The sequence below is a fragment of the Sardina pilchardus genome, chromosome 1, assembly GCF_963854185.1.
Source record: "Sardina pilchardus chromosome 1, fSarPil1.1, whole genome shotgun sequence".
NCBI lineage: Eukaryota > Metazoa > Chordata > Actinopteri > Clupeiformes > Clupeidae > Sardina > Sardina pilchardus.
In genome coordinates, this window is record NC_084994.1 from 51,258,139 (window position 1) to 51,276,294 (window position 18,156).

The following is an 18,156-nucleotide window of genomic DNA, read 5'->3' on the forward strand; positions in this document are numbered from 1 at the left end:
ATGCCAGATGTCATCCTCATTTAAAGGGTGTTGCATGTCCAAAACACACCCATTGCTGATTAAGAAACATACTGTAAGGACAACCTTTTTGTGCCAGTGTTTGATCACAAAAATGCAACATTAAATTAGTGAATGTGGACTGCCTCTGACCATCCGTTTCCAAAATAGGGCCCAGTGTCAAAAACAACCTAAAACTTGTTTTAACAGTGTTTTACAGCGAGCATTGATATATAAACCTATGTGCTATGATATACTTAATGTCATTGTGTCAAAGACAGAATTCCAGAGATGCTTTGTCTGTAGGCCCACCGACTAAATCCCAAATGAAGTATGCACAGATTCTTTGCAATGAATTTCAACAGCACATGGGAGTCACATGCCTTTTTACAAATCACCCTGTCAAGAAACGCTCCGCAGCCTATCCTGCGGGACACAGAGGAGGAAACAACTTTTGTGCCTGCCCACGGCTGTCCAACTTCTCAACTCCAGAACCACCTCCACTAACTGTCTGAAATTCTGTTGTCCTATGACCCCTCCTCAGGGTCATAGCCAGAAATCAGTCTAACTGCACTTGGCATGGTCCAGAGAGCACTGTAGACTGCACTGCACTTTACCTACTGCTAGCCTACCTACACTTGCACAGTAGGCCTACAGTAGACCCATGTAGGCTATATTCTATTTATTATATTATTCATATATTTTAATAGTGGTATTTATTTTAGGTTTTATTGTAGCCTAGCCTATTCTACCTCATGATACTATGTAAATTGCCCCTTGTGGATAATGTGTTTTTGAATTTGAATTTGAGTGTGAAGAACGAGAACTTACTGACCTACTACACATGCGGAGTTGATAGCCTTCATGAGAGGTTTTTCATTTAATAATCAGAGGGAAAGAGAAAGGATCCACCTGAGAGATAGGCTTAGGCTAGTGTATGGTGAAACATTTCAGTTTCAAAAACCTAGCCTAGCCTATGTGTTATAATAAATTCAAATGTAATCCCTTAAATTGATCAGAGTTTGAGTTAAGAGGGATTTAAGTGGTTTCAATGATAGTTTCATTGACTTCTTGCTATCTGGGTTTCGTCGGAGCAATTTTGATTCCCACAAGAACCAGGATGTGAAGCCAATGTGTGTTTTAGGCCTACAGCACACGTTGGACGAAATGTATTCGCGAATGTTGCTTTATTGATTCTCTTTCAGGAATCCCATTGTACCAGTGGCTGACTGTGGCTGTCATTCTGCGCAGGCGCACTGTATAGGAGAAGCCATGTTTGGTGTTTGTCAGAATTTTTAAAATACATTTTTCCCAATTCGTGGTATTTCAATTAGTGAGGAGTTGAGGTTGATAAACGCCTTCAGACGTTTCAATGAATTCCAATCCTGACATTTCGCGGAGAAATCCCCAAGAAGATTTCGAGATAATTCAGCGGATAGGAAGCGGTACCTACGGTGATGTCTACAAGGTAGGCTGAGAAATGTTTTGTTTATGGTTGACTAGTGAGCTCTTTTCACTACATAAACTTGCTATTGCGAAGGACACGTAACAGTAATGGCCGTTTATGCTACCAGTTGTTTGCTCTGCCTGCTCAGAGCAAAAGTTAAGCTACGTGAAACACTTAAACTTGTTTGAACAGATATGTTATTCAGATTTCAGTATGCACAGTGCTACTAAAGAGTAGCCTATAGCCGACATCATTTTCTAGCTTGCCTAACGTGACAGCCAATTGCAGCCTAAATGGATGGATGCTCAAGTATTATCGGCTATTTAAATTGGGCTTAGCTCATTTTTATGCAAAAATAGCAGTGCTTGACGAATCCAAGCTGGAATCTGTTGCAGAACATATGTTCACTTCCCTGTTGAGTCTTCGTGTTGAGTTTACTTTGGTTATGGAAAGAAGTTAGTCAGCAGGCTACGCTTCTTCGTTTTATTGAGCTTATGCCAGCAGGTTGTTATGGTTTATAGTAGGCCTTAGATCTAGGCTATAGTTTCTAACAAGACACTATTCTAGAAATCTTTCTCGAATAATCTCAAACCCCAGGCCTATCAAACCAGACCAACAACCCTCCCCCCGTAAGCCATCCTTACACCAGAAGACTGACAAGATGTGGGAAAGATTCTGAAAGATTGTTGGCCTTGTCTTTTGAGGAAAGCTTGAATGGGAGGCATTATCAAGAACGTTTCCAAATCTTGTCATATTCTGATGTATGGATAGTATTGACCTACTTTGTATGATACAGGCAGGCCTAGTTCTGTGTTGAAGTGTTCTATTAGGGCTACAAAGCAAAAAGGCAGTAGGCTAAGTATGCAGAGTGCAAACTGAGAAAAAATGACCGTAAGTTATCCTGTTGTCCAGCCTAAGTAGTGCTTGAAAAGTGCTATGAGTAAAATATGATTGAATATCAACTCATAACCATAAAGTTATGCACAGGTTGCATGTGCTTCTTTATAGTCATGAAATAGTGCCCCCAGGACCTGCTCTGGCTTTGGGTGTAAGCCCTGCTCAAATATTCTTGTCTTTAAATATAGTGGAAACAATATAAACCAATCACATTTTGATTTGGGGTGATTGGAACACCACCAGAGGCAGCAAACAAACCCCAGTGACATCATCATTAGCCAGCATTGCTAGGTTTGAGAGACATTTTTCGAAAGTGTCACCTGCCTATTACGTGTGAATTCAGGGGTCCTCAGCCAGACGCACAAGGGTGCTGTATACAGTGTTCTATCTTGTTCCGTTCTCTCAGGGAACAGTGGTTATGCATAACCTTATGTTAGGTCTTCTGCAGCAGCTTTGCCATAGGCCTAGGAGAAGTAGCAGCAAATAATTAGTCCACCAATTTGTACATTAAGACTAATCCATGAGTCACTTCGCTGATTTAGTCACATTTTTAACATTCAAACCATTTTTTCAGTGTATCAGTGAATTCTTACTCCCCTAGCAGGAATCCAACCAATCTGGCAGCACTGCATAGCAAGCCTGGGATAATAGGCCTAGTGGTGAAATTTGGAATGTAGAGAGGAAGGTTAAGTCCTCTGGCTTGTACAACCTTTACATGTACACTTCTGTTCCGTTTACAAACCGAATAATTGGCTGGACTAAAAAAAATGTCATAAACACCTCAATCGGAATGAAGATTTGTGATCTGATCAGAATTTTAATTGGAATGAAAGAGGTGGTTTAGTTAGCTCCTATATTCCGAATGAACACCCATGTACGGTCATTCGGATTGACTGCTGTATCTTCCTAAGGAAAAGTAGCCGATCAAAGATTCTAAAACGCTTGAGAGCACCTAGAGCGTGCCCTATGTAAACCGACAGCACACATATTTCAATCAGAATAGTTTAATCGGAATGACAGAAAAATGTAAACATGGCTAGTGTCTTACACTCTCATCGCTCTGGCTTCTCTCCTCTGCCACCTCCACATGTTTCTTAATCAATGTGTGGTAGGCGTTTCCCACGATCCTTCCCTTTCACCCCACACCCACATCATGCACACACAGTTCATGGATCATGTATAATCAGCTATACATCTGGTTAAAAGGTAAAAACCTTTTTTTCTGCATGTCATCTGAGCAGTGTGTCATCTTGAAACCTGATTGCAAGCACATTCACACTTACTGTAGGTAGACTGCAAGTGCATCATTTCAGATGGTCGCTGTTGTCAATGTTGTGATTTTGTGGTGGTGATTTTTAAAGATTAGTAAGAAATGTAGCTATTTTTGTTTCTAAACCCCACTCCTGCATGAAGCAAATGAGTGAGACAAAATTAGACAGCAGACACATCTAGGCTACATAAACATCATCATCATGGACATCATCTAAAATGAATAAATGTACTATGTACTACTAAGTATTTTTTTTTTTTATATATCTTTTGTAATATCTCTCTATTTTTCTTCTTTTTGTGTTGTGTGGTGGTTCATGAAATGGTTATAGGATATCACTTATTTTACATTATCTGTAGAAACATTTTTCTGTACCTAACTGAACTCCGAATGTGGACATTATGATTTGCTCGCTTGATTAACGTCCAGCACAACCTGCACATAGGATCTGAATTGAAAGATCATAGGCCTTATCTGGATTTAGCAACTTTTGGACCTGCCTTGTGACTAAAAATCTACACATTTATGGATTTCTTGCAGCTTTGGCAAACCCCATTCTCTTTGTTGAGTAACAAAAAAATCATCTTGGTTTCACTGATTTGTAAACATTATGTTTGCCTTTTGTCGTGCCCGCATTGTTCCCCACATTTATAAAATAACTGATTAACCAATGCCTTATTAATGTGATATTTGTGTAAAAGGGGCTTCTTGGACAGATAATTCAAGCTTTGCAACCTATAGAAAACAATTGGAATTTTATTGAGCATTTGAAGACCTAAATTTGTCATCTACTCAGTTTCCCTCTCTACCTGTCCATTTTGATTACATCTCTGCCAAGTGAATCCTTGCATGAACCTATCTGACCTCTACATTGCTGCTGACATCTTTGCATTTGTTATTGTGGGTCGTCTATTTTTCATGTGGCTCCCCTTCTGAGCACTTCATTTTGGCTGGCAGTGCTGTTCTCTCGTTCACCTCCCCGTGGTTCTGCACCACTCAACACCTTCCCCTTAGAGAGAGAGAGAGAGAGAGAGAGAGAGAGAGAGAGCAGATGGCCATTATTGATCTACCATATACCGTTCTTTCTAGATTGAGTAGCCCTTATTTTGCTGTTCTCTTTTAATTTCTTCTGATGCCCTTCTAGAATTTCTTCTGGGCCACATTGTCCAGCATAATGTAAAATCAGAGCACAATCTGATTAGAGTTTGTTATGATTAATGCCTTTTGTACTAAAATCACCATGCTAACTGTAATAAAACCATGCTAACTGTAATAAAATACATTCATCATTTTCTGGCAGTCAGTTGTTTTGAAGTCTTAACCAGTTCTTTTTTTGTTGTTCTCTAGGCTCGAAATGTCACCACCGAGGAGCTGGCTGCCATTAAAGTCATTAAACTGGAACCTGGTGAGATTTTTTTTCTCTTAGTAGGGCAACCAGCAGAGATTAAGATGAGGGAAAACTGTTGGACATCATTTTGAATTGCAACCGAGCAGAGCTTTTCATGGTGGTCTGTTGATTCAGCAACTTGGTAAATCTTAAGGAATATTATTTGGGGTGTTTTTAGAGCATACTGCTATGTTTGCTCTCAGGCTTGTCCAAATATGTTTATGATGTATTGTTGTGATTCTGGATCCAGTTTTGCAACATCACAGTTGTGAATCTCTGGTAGTGTTTTCAGCTGTATAGACTAGATGGCATGATGGATCCATTGATGAATATCATGCAACAGTTTAACCCTTTAAAAGTTGGGCGACCACGAAACCATAGACATTCACCCCCCAACTTGCAATTGTAGTGTAAACTCTGCACACCTCAGTCTGTTATTGTAAACCTGGAGTGTGTGTGTGTGTGTGCATGCGTGCGTGCGTCCGTGCGTGCATACATGTGTGTATAATGTAAGAACATATGTCATTGTAATATCTCAATCATATTATTATATAGAACAGAAAAATACATACCGTAATTTCCCGACTATTAGCCGGGGCTAATACATTGATTTTGCAAAAATTCTTCAGCTATGAGGTTAATACAGGGGGGCAGTTAACATGGTGTTAATATAGTTTTGTTTCTTTTAACTTGCATAAAACACTATCCTGCGGCTTATACACAATGCGGCTTATATGTGGGAAATTACTGTAGGTCAATGGTTAGTGTTATGATAAAGCCAGTTCTGATGTAATCACACAGTAATTATACTATCATACTAGCTAAGATACTTAGGAGCAAGATGCAGCATAGCCTGTCAGTTTTTAACATAGTGGGAACAGTAACATTTGTGACTCTTTCCGTTTTTGATCAATGTGTTTGACATTGCAGATGAGATTGGGAGTTAAAACGGAACTACAATGAAGCGTCTGAAACTGTATTCTCCTTTGTAGTCATTTACCAAATAGTCCATTCGTCCATCAGGCATTAGGAATCTAAAAAACTTTGCCGGGACTTGTGAACTACTTATCCCAGGCACATAAAGCCATGTGCTGTCTGTCCGTATGTCGTGCCATATTTTAGATGCATGTTGTGTGTGGATGAAGGCTGCAAAACAGCATGATATATGGTCAGTATGGTCAGTCTGTCATACTGTGCGCTCTGCCTATATTCTCCTCTCAGTGTCTGATTCTGACAGGAGATGGCTCATGCCCTCAGGAAAAGGTAGATGTGAAGAAGTTATCAAGGTGATTTTTTTCTGTTGTCTGTTGTGTGGAGCAAGTGAAAGGTTGGGAACGGTCTGATTCATGGGTTGTTTTACAGCCTGCAATACAGCTGTTTTGGAGCCTCAAGGGCATTTAGAGTGCTGTGTGTATTAGCCATACATGCTAAACCACTGGTATTAGCCATGCATGTTAAAGCAGGCTGGCATCTAAAATGTATGGGATAATGTGTGTGTGTGTGTGTGTGTGTGTGTGTGTGTGTGTGTGTGTGTGTGTGTGTGTGTGTGTGTGTGTGTGTGTGTGTGTGTGTGTGTGTGTGTGTGTGTGTGTGTGTGTGTGTGTGTGTGTGTGTGTGTGTGTGTTAATCATATTAGGAAACAGCATTGATAAGGAAAGGAAATGTATAAGTTGCCATACAGTACTTGTCTGTAAAAGTAAGAAACCTGTTATAGCCTAGTTCAAAATGAAGGAAATGAAGCACCCAAGAAGGGCTTCACCAAAGACCAAGTTCTAATTTGTGCTACAAGCCTTCAGTTTATCCACCCTAAGTATAGGAGAAATGGCATTCATTTAAGGCATGTAATGGGTGTTCAATGGGATTAAGTTGACAGGATTCAGGTTTTAACGTCAGGGCCCTATGAGTTGCATGATTCATGACGTGTGATGAGGAAAGCAAGGATGGACAACAGACATCAGCTGGGTATTTTTAAGTGAATTCTATTAGTTTGATAAGGACTTCTATAGAGCCAGTGTTTTGGTTTGTCCCCTCTGGGCTACTGTGGGAAGACGGCAGCCCAATATGGTGAATTCCACTGAGGGGTAGCTGCTATGAAGGACATCTAAGCCAGGGCTTTGAACCAGAATTTTTTCGTTGCGAACAGAAACAGTATTAAACGTTTCTGGTTTTCGGTGTAGCCCTAAAATTGACGTTCCTGAACCGGTTGGAACAAAAAATAAAGTTCCCGAACCAATTAATAACGTTCCATGTCAGCTGCGGGACATACAAATAAGGAGGCTGATCATTAGGACTTTAAAATTGTGTTAGTAGTCTACATAATTCTCCTTAAGTCTGTTATCCTGTCATCAAACATTAAATAAGCACTGTAGGCTACATTATGTAAGCGGTATAACAGAAATTCTGACATGACTACATTCTATTTATTAGTATTAGTAGCCTATACTAGAATTAAGACAAGGAACATTTCTGCCATGTTGTTTATTGGCAAACAACTGAACACATTTCCATTATCCTTCTTACATAGCTGCAACCTGGTCTAAGAGCGAAAAAATAACGGTAAACCGGTTCCGGAACATAAAACATCAAAAGTTTCTGGTTTTCGTTTTTGTTCCGTGAACCGGTTCAAAGCCTTGATCTAAGCTATGGAAAAACACAACAGTTTGTATTTATACATACTGTAGTAATGAACATTCTGATATATTAAACTGCTGATCAATTGGCCTAGATTTGACACACTGTAGCTTTGAAGTATTTATTTGTCCTCAGCCCACAAAACTGATCAAACACTTAGTACTTGAAGTTGTGCTTTGCCACATTTGTCAGCATTTGTTCAGCATACTTGTATAACGCTGAAGCACAAATGAAATTGTACTGTTGATCTCATTAACTGGCAGGATTAACTGACACTCCAACAAACGCACCATTGAAATCTCTCACCTCACATAAGTTCACGTAGAGGAATCCGAGTTCACAAGCTACAGTATGTGGGTGGAGATGGAGATGAAGGCAAAACCTGTATGTTTTCTTGTGTAACATTAGCACTATGCCAGAACGTCATAAATATGATATTTAATATTGGTTGTCTGAACTGTACTGAAATGTACAACATTTCTGGTGCCGGTTGTTTTTCTGTATCTGCCCAGTTGAAGTTAAGCGTCTTCTTAACCTTGCATAGTGTTAGTGCAGGTCCACTTACAATCCCCAACAGTAAAGTGCCTGTCACCTTTGAGCTTGGAAATGTCACTGCATCATCTGAGAGCAAATGGCAGCATGAGCAGGATGCACAGATCATCTGACCATGCTGCAATGCCTCACTAGTCCCCAGAGAGCACACACACACAACCTGATATTCTGTATGCATCAGAGGGGTAGGCAAGGAATACAATATTCCTTATCCATTAAAAGAAGGAGTTAAGGATTTCAATATGCACTAGCCAACAACGATTGAGCTACAGTGTGATAGCCATTTCTAAAGAATTGTGAAATCAGTAGGAAAGAAATCTAGAAATATTGAAGAACGTTTCAGTGGTTTTGAAAATAATTGTACTTGATTGTGGCAATAAATGGAGGATTTCAGGGTCCTCCCCTGCAAAGTCACATACATTTTAATGAGGGATTACGTAAGTTGAAATATTTATCTGCAGCACTGTAGAATGCATGGAAAAGCGTCGACACACACAAGCATAGGCGAGTTGGTAGGATGGGAGCTTTGAGTCTTTTAATGAGACCTCAGCTTCCATCATTAAGCAAGCAGTCACAACAAAGTCACTTTGTTCTCTCTCTCCTCCCCTCGTTCTCTCATGTAAAATGGCATCTACTTTTATGGATGTGGAGACCTGAGCTGAAGATCAAGGTCAGCTCAGATCAGTGGTGTCAGGTCTAAAGCCCATAGGACCGACAGCACAAGCCTCTCCACCAATCAGCTAGAGGCCTAGACCCCTGAGCTGCCCAATCACAGAGAAGAGGGAGCCTCTCCTTTTTTCTCCTTCATCCTTTTCCTTTTTTCTTTTCAAACTGTCAGGCCTCCAGTTTTGCCTCCTCCTTCCCTACAGACCAGAGAGGGGTCTGTTCGATAGCCCTGGCTTGGGAAATGTGCTGACCTAGCAACAGTGTGCCAACGTGTTGGTTTTTAAAGATGGAAACACACGGGCAGTATTGGCAGTTACTTGGGGGAAGCATATTTAACACCACACAAATGCAGATCAATGGATGGTTGAGGAAATGGGTGTGTCTTTATGTGGGGAAAGGGAGTGAATGCTATTGCTTGCTTTGTATCCACAATGTCTTTGGAGTAAATATTTGTTCAAAATACATAATTTGTTTTGTCCAGCACTTCTTCTCTATGGTTTATATTTGAGTTCACTGTGTTGGTTGAGCATATTTGTGACTCCACAACAACACCAGTCAGAAGTCTCAAGTTGCTGTTTCAAGATATATGATTATTGCAGAACCTCAAACGTTTTAAAAATGCTCATTGAGATGGTGTATTCCTACCTGTATCAAACTAGCTTTCACTTTTTAGTTTTTTCTATCATTATATACTGTAGGTTCACTGACAGTCACAATACTGTTCAACATTGTGTTCTATTGTGGCTTACAAATGCAATTGCCCCTAATTTGGAGGGTTTTGGGGATTGTGCAGAGGTACACTAACTATACCAATGCAGTTAGCTGAAGGATGATTGTCATACATCAAATGCAGTGGAGAGCTGGGGCTACATTGGGAGCCTAATAATAAATAGGCTGACCAATTAATTTATTGCATGTGTTTCCTTTTGCTTGCAATCTGACATAAATGCATGCTTTGGAAAAGTGTCTGCTAGATGAATATTTGTAAACTGTAATGCAATACCTGATAAATGACAGCTAATGTTATGCTACAGATTATATTAGTTTGGCCAGACTCTTTGTTAACAAAGACTTTTGAGCACAGCAACACTTCATTTGTTCTTGACAAACTGATCAAAACCGGTCATGGTTGCGACATTACGAATGGGCTTGCACATAATGCCAGCAGCCATGACATTTTCTGGCATTGTTTCTGACAGTGAATGCAAGTCTATTGCCACATAATTTTATGTATAGCTGAGCCCGAACAATGAGACAGATAGCGTCATGCTGGTGTTACAGGCATACATATCCTTTAGTTTTGGAGACGTGTAAAATCAGGACACTTTGAATGTCCTCATCTCTGTGGCCAGTATTCTTGATATAGATTATCATTTGAAAGCTTGTTTTATGGTCTCATGAAAACTTACTTTTGAACAGTTGACCCATGCATTTGGTTTTGCTGCAGTCACATTTACTTGGTATAGATAGGGCTTTTCTGTTTGATGTTATGGAGTGCATTTGAAAACCTTTTAATTCAGGGTAATCTGTCTTCAATTTCCTTGAACTCTGCCACAGAATACCCCTAGCGTTCTTGTTAAACTAGATGTTTTGCTCTAGGTGAGGATTTTGCAGTTGTGCAGCAGGAGATTATCATGATGAAGGATTGCAAGCACTCCAACATTGTGGCTTATTTTGGGAGTTACCTAAGGTAAGAAGGACACTCCCCCACACACACCACATACCACCATCTTCACCAATTCTTTCCTGTTCCCTTGTTTTGTGTCTGAGCAGTGCAGTGTGTCGGTGCATCCAATGTACTGTACTGTATGCATGCATTGATATCCTAAAGCAGATGTGTTGCCCATGCTAGCCTTTTCCCCTGTACCAGTGATTGAGAAAGACTAAGAAGTCTATAGATGTCTACAGTGGGTATAGTAAGTATTCACACCCATGCTAAAGTTGACTAAAAAGAGGAATATAAAATCATCTTTTGAGAATTGATTGTAATGCCTTAATTCAAAAAATGAGTAAAAATCAAACCGCTAAGGACACTAATTTTCTTTGTGATTGAAGAATGTATCGTAAATAGATAAATGTTCTTCCTTAAATACAGGTTGCATAAGTATTCAACCCCTATGTTAAATTCCCATAGGAGCAGGAGGATTTTTTATATGTTTTTATTTTTAAAGGCCAGCTATTTCATGGATCCAGGATATTATGCATCCTGATAAAGTTCCCTTGGCCTTTGGAATTAAAATAGCCCCACATCATCACATACCCTTCACCATAGATAGAGATTGGCATGGTGCTTTTTCCAGTTAGCCTATTAGCCTGTTTGATTTGCATTGAGCTCAATGAGCATCAAACAGGCTAATTGGCTAACTGTAAAAAGCACCATGCCAATCTCTAGCTATGGTGAAGGGTATGTGATGATGTGGGGCTATTTTAATTCCAAAGGCCAAGGGAACTTTATCAGGATGCATAATATCCTGGATCCATGAAATAGCTGGCCTTTAAAAATAAAAACATATAAAAAATCCTCCTGCTCCTATGGGAATTTAACATAGGGGTTGAATACTTATGCAACCTGTATTTAAGGAAGAACATTTATCTATTTACGATACATTCTTCAATCACAAAGAAAATTAGTGTCCTTAGCGGTTTGATTTTTACTAATTTTTTGAATTGAGGCATTACAATCAATTCTCAAAAGATGATTTTATATTCCTCTTTTTAGTCAACTTTAGCATGGGTGTGAATACTTACTATACCCACTGTATATGATATTCTACTTATAACCCTCAGCTGCAGCATGACTTAACCCCAGACTCTTGCCTGGTGTATTTTGACCTATAAAAATGTGCTGCCTAAACCCTTCTGTGGGCCAGACCCAAGTGAAGTATTTTTTGCCTCTTGCTTTTTCAGAAGGAATAAATTATGGATATGCATGGAGTACTGTGGAGGTGGCTCCCTTCAGGACATATACCATGGTAAGATATGGGCCACAGAAATCAAGGATAGGAAGGGTAACCTAACGTGTACATTCCCTAACCTTTGCTTTGCTGCTGCTAAGACCTCTGTGCCCTTCCAGTGTCATAACTGTGTCTCCGCGGAGCTAAAAAGATCATTAGCCGTCTGGAGTGTGTGGGTGAAGAATAGGAGGCTGCCTTTAGCGTCTGCTGCTCCGTGCTGAGCCGTGTGCATGCTGGTGTGAGCTGCGCCACTGTACTGTGCCTCCCACATGCCCGACTCCCTGCTGCCACAGCAACACTGAGCTGCAGGGTGCAGAGTTTTGATTAACACCAGGCAGCCTCCCTTCACCCATAGCTGCTAAACTAACAAGCAAGCAAATTAAGACCATAGACACAGATTTACAAGAACAGCCACACTTAGTCCTTTATGCTCCGGTCTTCTGTGGACTTGTATCAAAGAAGGAGGGACTTGTATATGTCATTTGCACATTGTTGGCACAGTTAACAGGCCCACATTGTAGCATTTGAAATATGTAGCATTTGAAGACTAAAATGGGAAATGAGTTGTTTTCCCATTTCAAAACGGAAATCAAATGGCTACTAATTACATGGACCATTTTGGAACTGTTTCAGGGTGATCAATATTGGAATGCACTTTTGTGTTGGTAGACTTGGGTGTCATTGTTAAGTTCATTGTTAAATGTATACATATTATGCAACTTTCAACTCATTGTCCTGATTTGGTTTTTGTTTTCAATGTCAGCTCTCCTTGGAGTAATGCTCATTACATGTACTTATACACTTTACCCCTTCTTTTGTAGTATTGGGGCCCCTGACGGAATCTCAGATAGCTTATGTTTCACGTGAAACATTACAGGTATGGCATAGAGATAAATAAAATACTGTGCTGTTATAAACATTATCAGTGAGCCCACCATTTATGCTTTTTGGTGGCAATACCCAGTCTAAGATTGCAGAACTTTGAGCATTGTGATTAAAAATTAGTATACTGTATGTATGAAAAAAGGTGTGCTTAATTTATTTCTTGTACTATATCCAGGGTCTATACTATCTACACAACAAAGGAAAGATGCACAGAGACATAAAGGTAGGGTGACATGTGTATCGTGTCTCCTCTTGAATTTGGAATAGGAAAATAGAAAGTAGAATAGTTTCCTTGCAATTTGGGAATCTAGTAATGACCCAGTAAGTAACGTTACATATTTGACTCACCTTTCTCTCTATAATCTTAATATGAATTCAAAAAGTGATGTTGTGAATATAAATCTATGTTCCTTTAATTAAAGGGGGCCAACATTTTGTTGACAGACAATGGGCGTGTTAAATTAGGTAAGAAAACACTGTATCCTTGTTCTCATGGTCATGCAAAAACAATGACAAACTAAAAATGCATCTAATCATCAAACTGGATTTGCTGTGACCCGAGCATGAGCATGATTTTAACATTAATTCCTTCTTTGTACATAATCATAGGAATTGCTTAAGACTTGCATGACCACAAATGCATCAAGTAAATCTTGATACATCTTGATACAAAGTTGAGTGTGTGAAGTGTCAGCATGTTTTTGTTGTGTCTTTATTTACCAGCTGACTTTGGAGTATCTGCACAAATTACAGCCACACTGGCCAAGAGGAAGTCCTTCATTGGAACACCTTATTGGTAAAATAATTTTGTATTCTCCATCTCCATTATACATTTAAGAAGGCCTTATAACCCTTAGGGTCCAGATTTGTTCTGTTAGAGTATATTTGGATTGTACTGTATATGTTCAGTGTTCTGGAACAAAGAGGTGAGAGCACATCACTCCTGTGTTGTCTCAACTGCACTGGTTACCAGTGAAACACATAATACTGTAGATTCTCACTGTACTCCAAGGAGTCTCCAAGGTCATTTAGGTTTTCCTCCCAACAGCTTGTTTTTGTTTCCCACTCTTGCCCTAAAACCAAACGAGACCGGGCCTTCTCTGTTTCTGCTCCCTGGCTCTGGAATTACCATATCATTCCACAACATATCAAGTGCAGCCTTATTTGAAATCTAATTTAAAGACCCATCTTTTTCCTTAGCTTTTAGTATACTAGTGCAGTGCCCGTTCAAATATGCTACTCCTGTAGAAAACCTGTAGCCCAATTACATGCCAGTAGGCCTGCTTTAAAATAGGATGATGGGGAAAAACATCATTCCAGCTAAGCATTCAATAATGAGTACAGAATATTATATTACATTATAATAAATGTGCAGTGAGCAGAATTTAAGCATGGTTGCATGTGACATTTTTTACAGATTGAAATGACAAGCCTAACAGCTGTTTTGAGTCAAGGCTATACTGTATGTTTAACCTATTGAATAACGTGATAGAGAAGACAAACCATTTTGTGGAATGATGCATCATCATATGAAGTACTCATCTATAGCTGATCTAAATGACATAAGCAAAAGCTTTGAGTTAATGTGAATAACTTGATCGAGAAGACAAACCATGGATCATCATATGAAATTTGCAACAGTGTGACTCAAAAATAGTCTCTGTTAGCCTATAAAAGACATCACGCTCTGTCTGCCACTCGTTGTCTGTAGCTGGTTATGCTTTGCATCATTCTGAAACGTCCTTAATCCTGAAATTGTGGACCATTGTCGCTCGTTTCAATTTGGGACCTTGCAGTCTAGACTTTATATCCTTATGTTATTATTATTATTATTGGTGGTTGTTATATTATGTGCTCATTGTTTCTGCATTGTAGATATTTTGCATTATATAATTTTTATTATTGCTGCTGCTGTTGTTGTTATTAATAATAGTGATAATAATAATAATAGTAATGATAATAATACATTGTTTTATTTTTTGTGAAGCACTTGGATCGACCCTGTTGCATTTAGTGTTCTATTAAAAAAAATTGACTTGACTTGGCATTATGTTGTTCAGGATGGCACCAGAAGTTGCAGCAGTTGAGAGGAAAGGAGGCTATAACCAGCTTTGTGACATTTGGGCAGTGGGCATCACTGCCATTGAACTGGCTGAGCTTCAGCCACCCATGTTTGACTTACACCCAATGAGGTAATGAGATACACTTCAGAATCTCTGAGCCCATCCAAATAGATATGTCAATAATTGTATGTACTTTCTCAGAAAATGGATAGAGTTCACAATCTTTGGTTAGAACAGAAAACATAATAAGATGAGTAAAATGAGTATTAGTGCACGGCTCTTCAGACTCTTGCTGGAAGTTCCATTTAATTCACATGAATGGGCCTTTCCAACTTTCGGTGGTCTATTAAAACTATATAGTTACTGCTGCAAAGTATAAAATGACAGCTGTCAATGGCAACAGATTTTGTGCTTTTGATTCACGTCTTTCATATCATTCCGCAAATAGTCCATTCAGTTATTGCAATGGGAATTCCTTGAAAGTGAAAGTCAGCAAGTAAGACGTTGCCACGCAACACCTGAAACTGTCAAGTTCTTATTTGTGTGTCGAACTATTTGTTTTGTCAGCGGAGGCCACCAAACAGTAACAAAATATTGTTTAAAGACCCATTGTGTGAAGTTTTTTTTCTTTCTTCTTGTTTTAGCAAGTAGCAGCATAATAAGCAGGACATAGTTTTATGTAAATTGTATTTTGATAGTAATGATGTAACTGCTTCCTTTTTTCAGAGCCCTATTTCTCATGACAAAAAGCAGTTTCCAACCACCAAAATTAAGAGACAAAATGAAATGGTATGGGTATGACTTGGTTTAACTTGTTTTAACGTCATGATGTAAACATGCAGTAGTTGTGATTTCTGCAGTAGATGTGAATTCTAACAGAAAGGTCTTATCTCAATCTCCATTTGATCCTTATTCAGATATTTTATCATCAATAGTTCAATATAGTTTTAATTTTTTATCAAATTGAGAATGGACTGCACAGTAACAATATCTATCCTTATCTTGCCCCTTTTGTAACTTTTAAGGTCCAATGATTTCCAACATTTTGTGAAGATGGCGCTCACAAAAAATCCAAAGAAGAGGCCTTCATCTGATAAGTTATTGCAGGTACAAATTTGGAATATTTCAATGATATTTCATCGAAGTTGGATTTCACCCGGCAGCTCAGACTGGAAACCTGCACATCTACCTCCTCTGTTCCCTGCCAGAACCTTTGGCTCCGAATAGAAACTAGCTTATCCAAAAGATGCACCGCATCGTTGGTCTGATTGGTTGAAGGACTATCCAAGCGTACCGAGTCATTTGAACGATGCCCATTGATCATGCCTCTTGTGCAGTAGAAACAAAGCGCAGCCTCCCCATGCTAATGTTCAATCTTAAAAGATTGAGCTTAGTATGGTGATAGCCAGACTACATGTATCTATCTACCCCAAAAAAATAATATGAAGGACAGATGTATAACAATCTGGCTCAATCTGGATGATTGTACCTTTTGAGGGTACAGGACTAGATTAATCATAGGTGAATGTGTAAATGCATTCATTTTGACAGTGCTTGTATGACCTCTTAATCCCTGTCCCTGCTTCTTTTTTTTTTCAGCATCCTTTTATCGCACAGCCCCTCAGTCACACTCTTGGCATTGAGCTGTTGGACAAGGTCAGCAACCCGGACCACGCCTCCTACCCTGACATTGATGATGAGGACACTGAGCCTGAGGTATGCCGATAACACATGGCAAGAAATGTATTAACCCATGCGACTGGCAGAAATGAATTAACCCATGCGACTGGCAGAAATGTATTAACCCATGCAACTGGCAGAAATGTATTTACCCATGCGACTGGCAAGTTTTGCTCTCTTTAAATTTGCCTTCTTTTTATCTATATAGCTTTATATACTGCAGACAGTAAAAAGAACAGATAGAAAATATAAAGTATGGTTAAAAAATTATACTTTTGGAATTGGGAATGCTGTGTTAGCAACAACACATAATATTTACTGTATGAAGCACTTTATGTAGGTAACCAAATCACTTTACAGATTATTTTGAACACAGCGAACTGCCCATTGCTAAACTGAAATGTAACTTAGACCTATGACATTTTACAGAGTTAGTTACCAAATGGCTATAAAGCCAGGTATCAGTTCAACACATCTTGTTTATTTAAGTTTAAGTGTGAAGTTTTTAGTAAGTGTTCAAGTAAACCCATATATAATACTGTTTTTTAACTACAGTATGCCTCCTTCACTTCATCTGTTCTTACAAACCAAAACCATACAATTTACTTAATATTACACAAGAACAGAATAGAATTGAACAGAATTAAGTTCAGCCTAACTACTCACACCAGGCAAACAGACCAGCCTATCAGTCACTACACTGGATTGGCAATTATTATTATTATTATTATTATTATTATTATTATTATTATTATTACTGTATATGTTACTGATTGTGAGAACCTGGAAAGAAACCTAAGACTTGACCGGTATGGCAGATGTTAACCAGTCATGTTGTGGCCAGAAGGAGAGGAGGGTTGTGCTGCTGGGCCTGTATTTGGCAGCAATACTGTAAGCCTCTAATCCCCCACCCCCACTTTTTTTTTAGCAGCAGCCGCCACAGATAAGCAAGGTGTTGTAAATGAGGCCCAAGTGCTGTGTGTGGACTCTTGTCTTTTTCATCTCTGCTTTATTCCCCGAGGAAGAGGCCTGTCAGTTCCTGTAACATTAGAAGTAACGGTCAAAGTATCGGTATAGAACTTATGTCCGTGTTGACAATTTGTGATACTTCTTTTGGGCCAGTAGCTATTTTGTAAGTGATGTCTGATAAAAATACTCATTGCCTTCACTGATAGTTGGAGTGGTATTTCAGGTTGTTCAACTTCAAAGACCCACTAGACTTAGATCTACATTGTGTGCTTAGCTCTACTGGGTCCTGTTTAAACTGACACACAAATCATGCATTTATTGTCCACTAGGAGAGTAGTGAAGAAGGGAGAGCGAATTATACGTCTGCTTGTCCTTGTTGTCTAAAAGACTTTGAGGCTAAACATATCTCTCCTCATGACATCAAATCCTCTTGTCGCTGGGCTTGAGAGTGCATGGTGCCCTTCACATAATGCTCAAAGGGCTGTGCCACGTCAGCAGTGACAATCCATCCAGCCATTTACAGTCTCAGATGTGCAGTGTGTCCTGCTGATGGATACAGTAAGTTGCTACAAGACCAGTCAATGACACAAGGGGTACATGTCAATTCTCCTGTCCTGCCCTCCTTCCTTCCTGCCTTCATTCATTCCCTATGTCACATTCTAGCCCCTCCCTCTGATAAAACATGAAGGAGGTAAAGGAAGAATGCGAGGAGGACGGAGGGATGAAGGATAGACATGCATGAGAAATGAGATGTGCTG

At 39.3% G+C, this 18,156-nt stretch overlaps 1 protein-coding gene across 1 annotated transcript in view; it reads left to right on the plus strand.

Annotated features, from left to right (window-relative positions):
- Positions 1–1,266: 1,266 nt before the first annotated feature.
- map4k3a (mitogen-activated protein kinase kinase kinase kinase 3a) overlaps positions 1,267–18,156 on the plus strand; it is a 48,022-nt gene continuing 31,132 nt past the window's right edge. The window contains exons 1-12 of the mRNA XM_062549180.1: positions 1,267–1,465; positions 4,959–5,016; positions 10,447–10,537; positions 11,755–11,819; positions 12,623–12,678; positions 12,862–12,909; positions 13,109–13,151; positions 13,410–13,482; positions 14,747–14,878; positions 15,476–15,538; positions 15,775–15,856; positions 16,349–16,465. Of these exons, the coding sequence (XP_062405164.1) occupies positions 1,370–1,465; positions 4,959–5,016; positions 10,447–10,537; positions 11,755–11,819; positions 12,623–12,678; positions 12,862–12,909; positions 13,109–13,151; positions 13,410–13,482; positions 14,747–14,878; positions 15,476–15,538; positions 15,775–15,856; positions 16,349–16,465 (924 nt within the window). The 5' untranslated portion in view covers positions 1,267–1,369. The remainder of the gene's footprint in view (positions 1,466–4,958; positions 5,017–10,446; positions 10,538–11,754; positions 11,820–12,622; positions 12,679–12,861; positions 12,910–13,108; positions 13,152–13,409; positions 13,483–14,746; positions 14,879–15,475; positions 15,539–15,774; positions 15,857–16,348; positions 16,466–18,156) is intronic.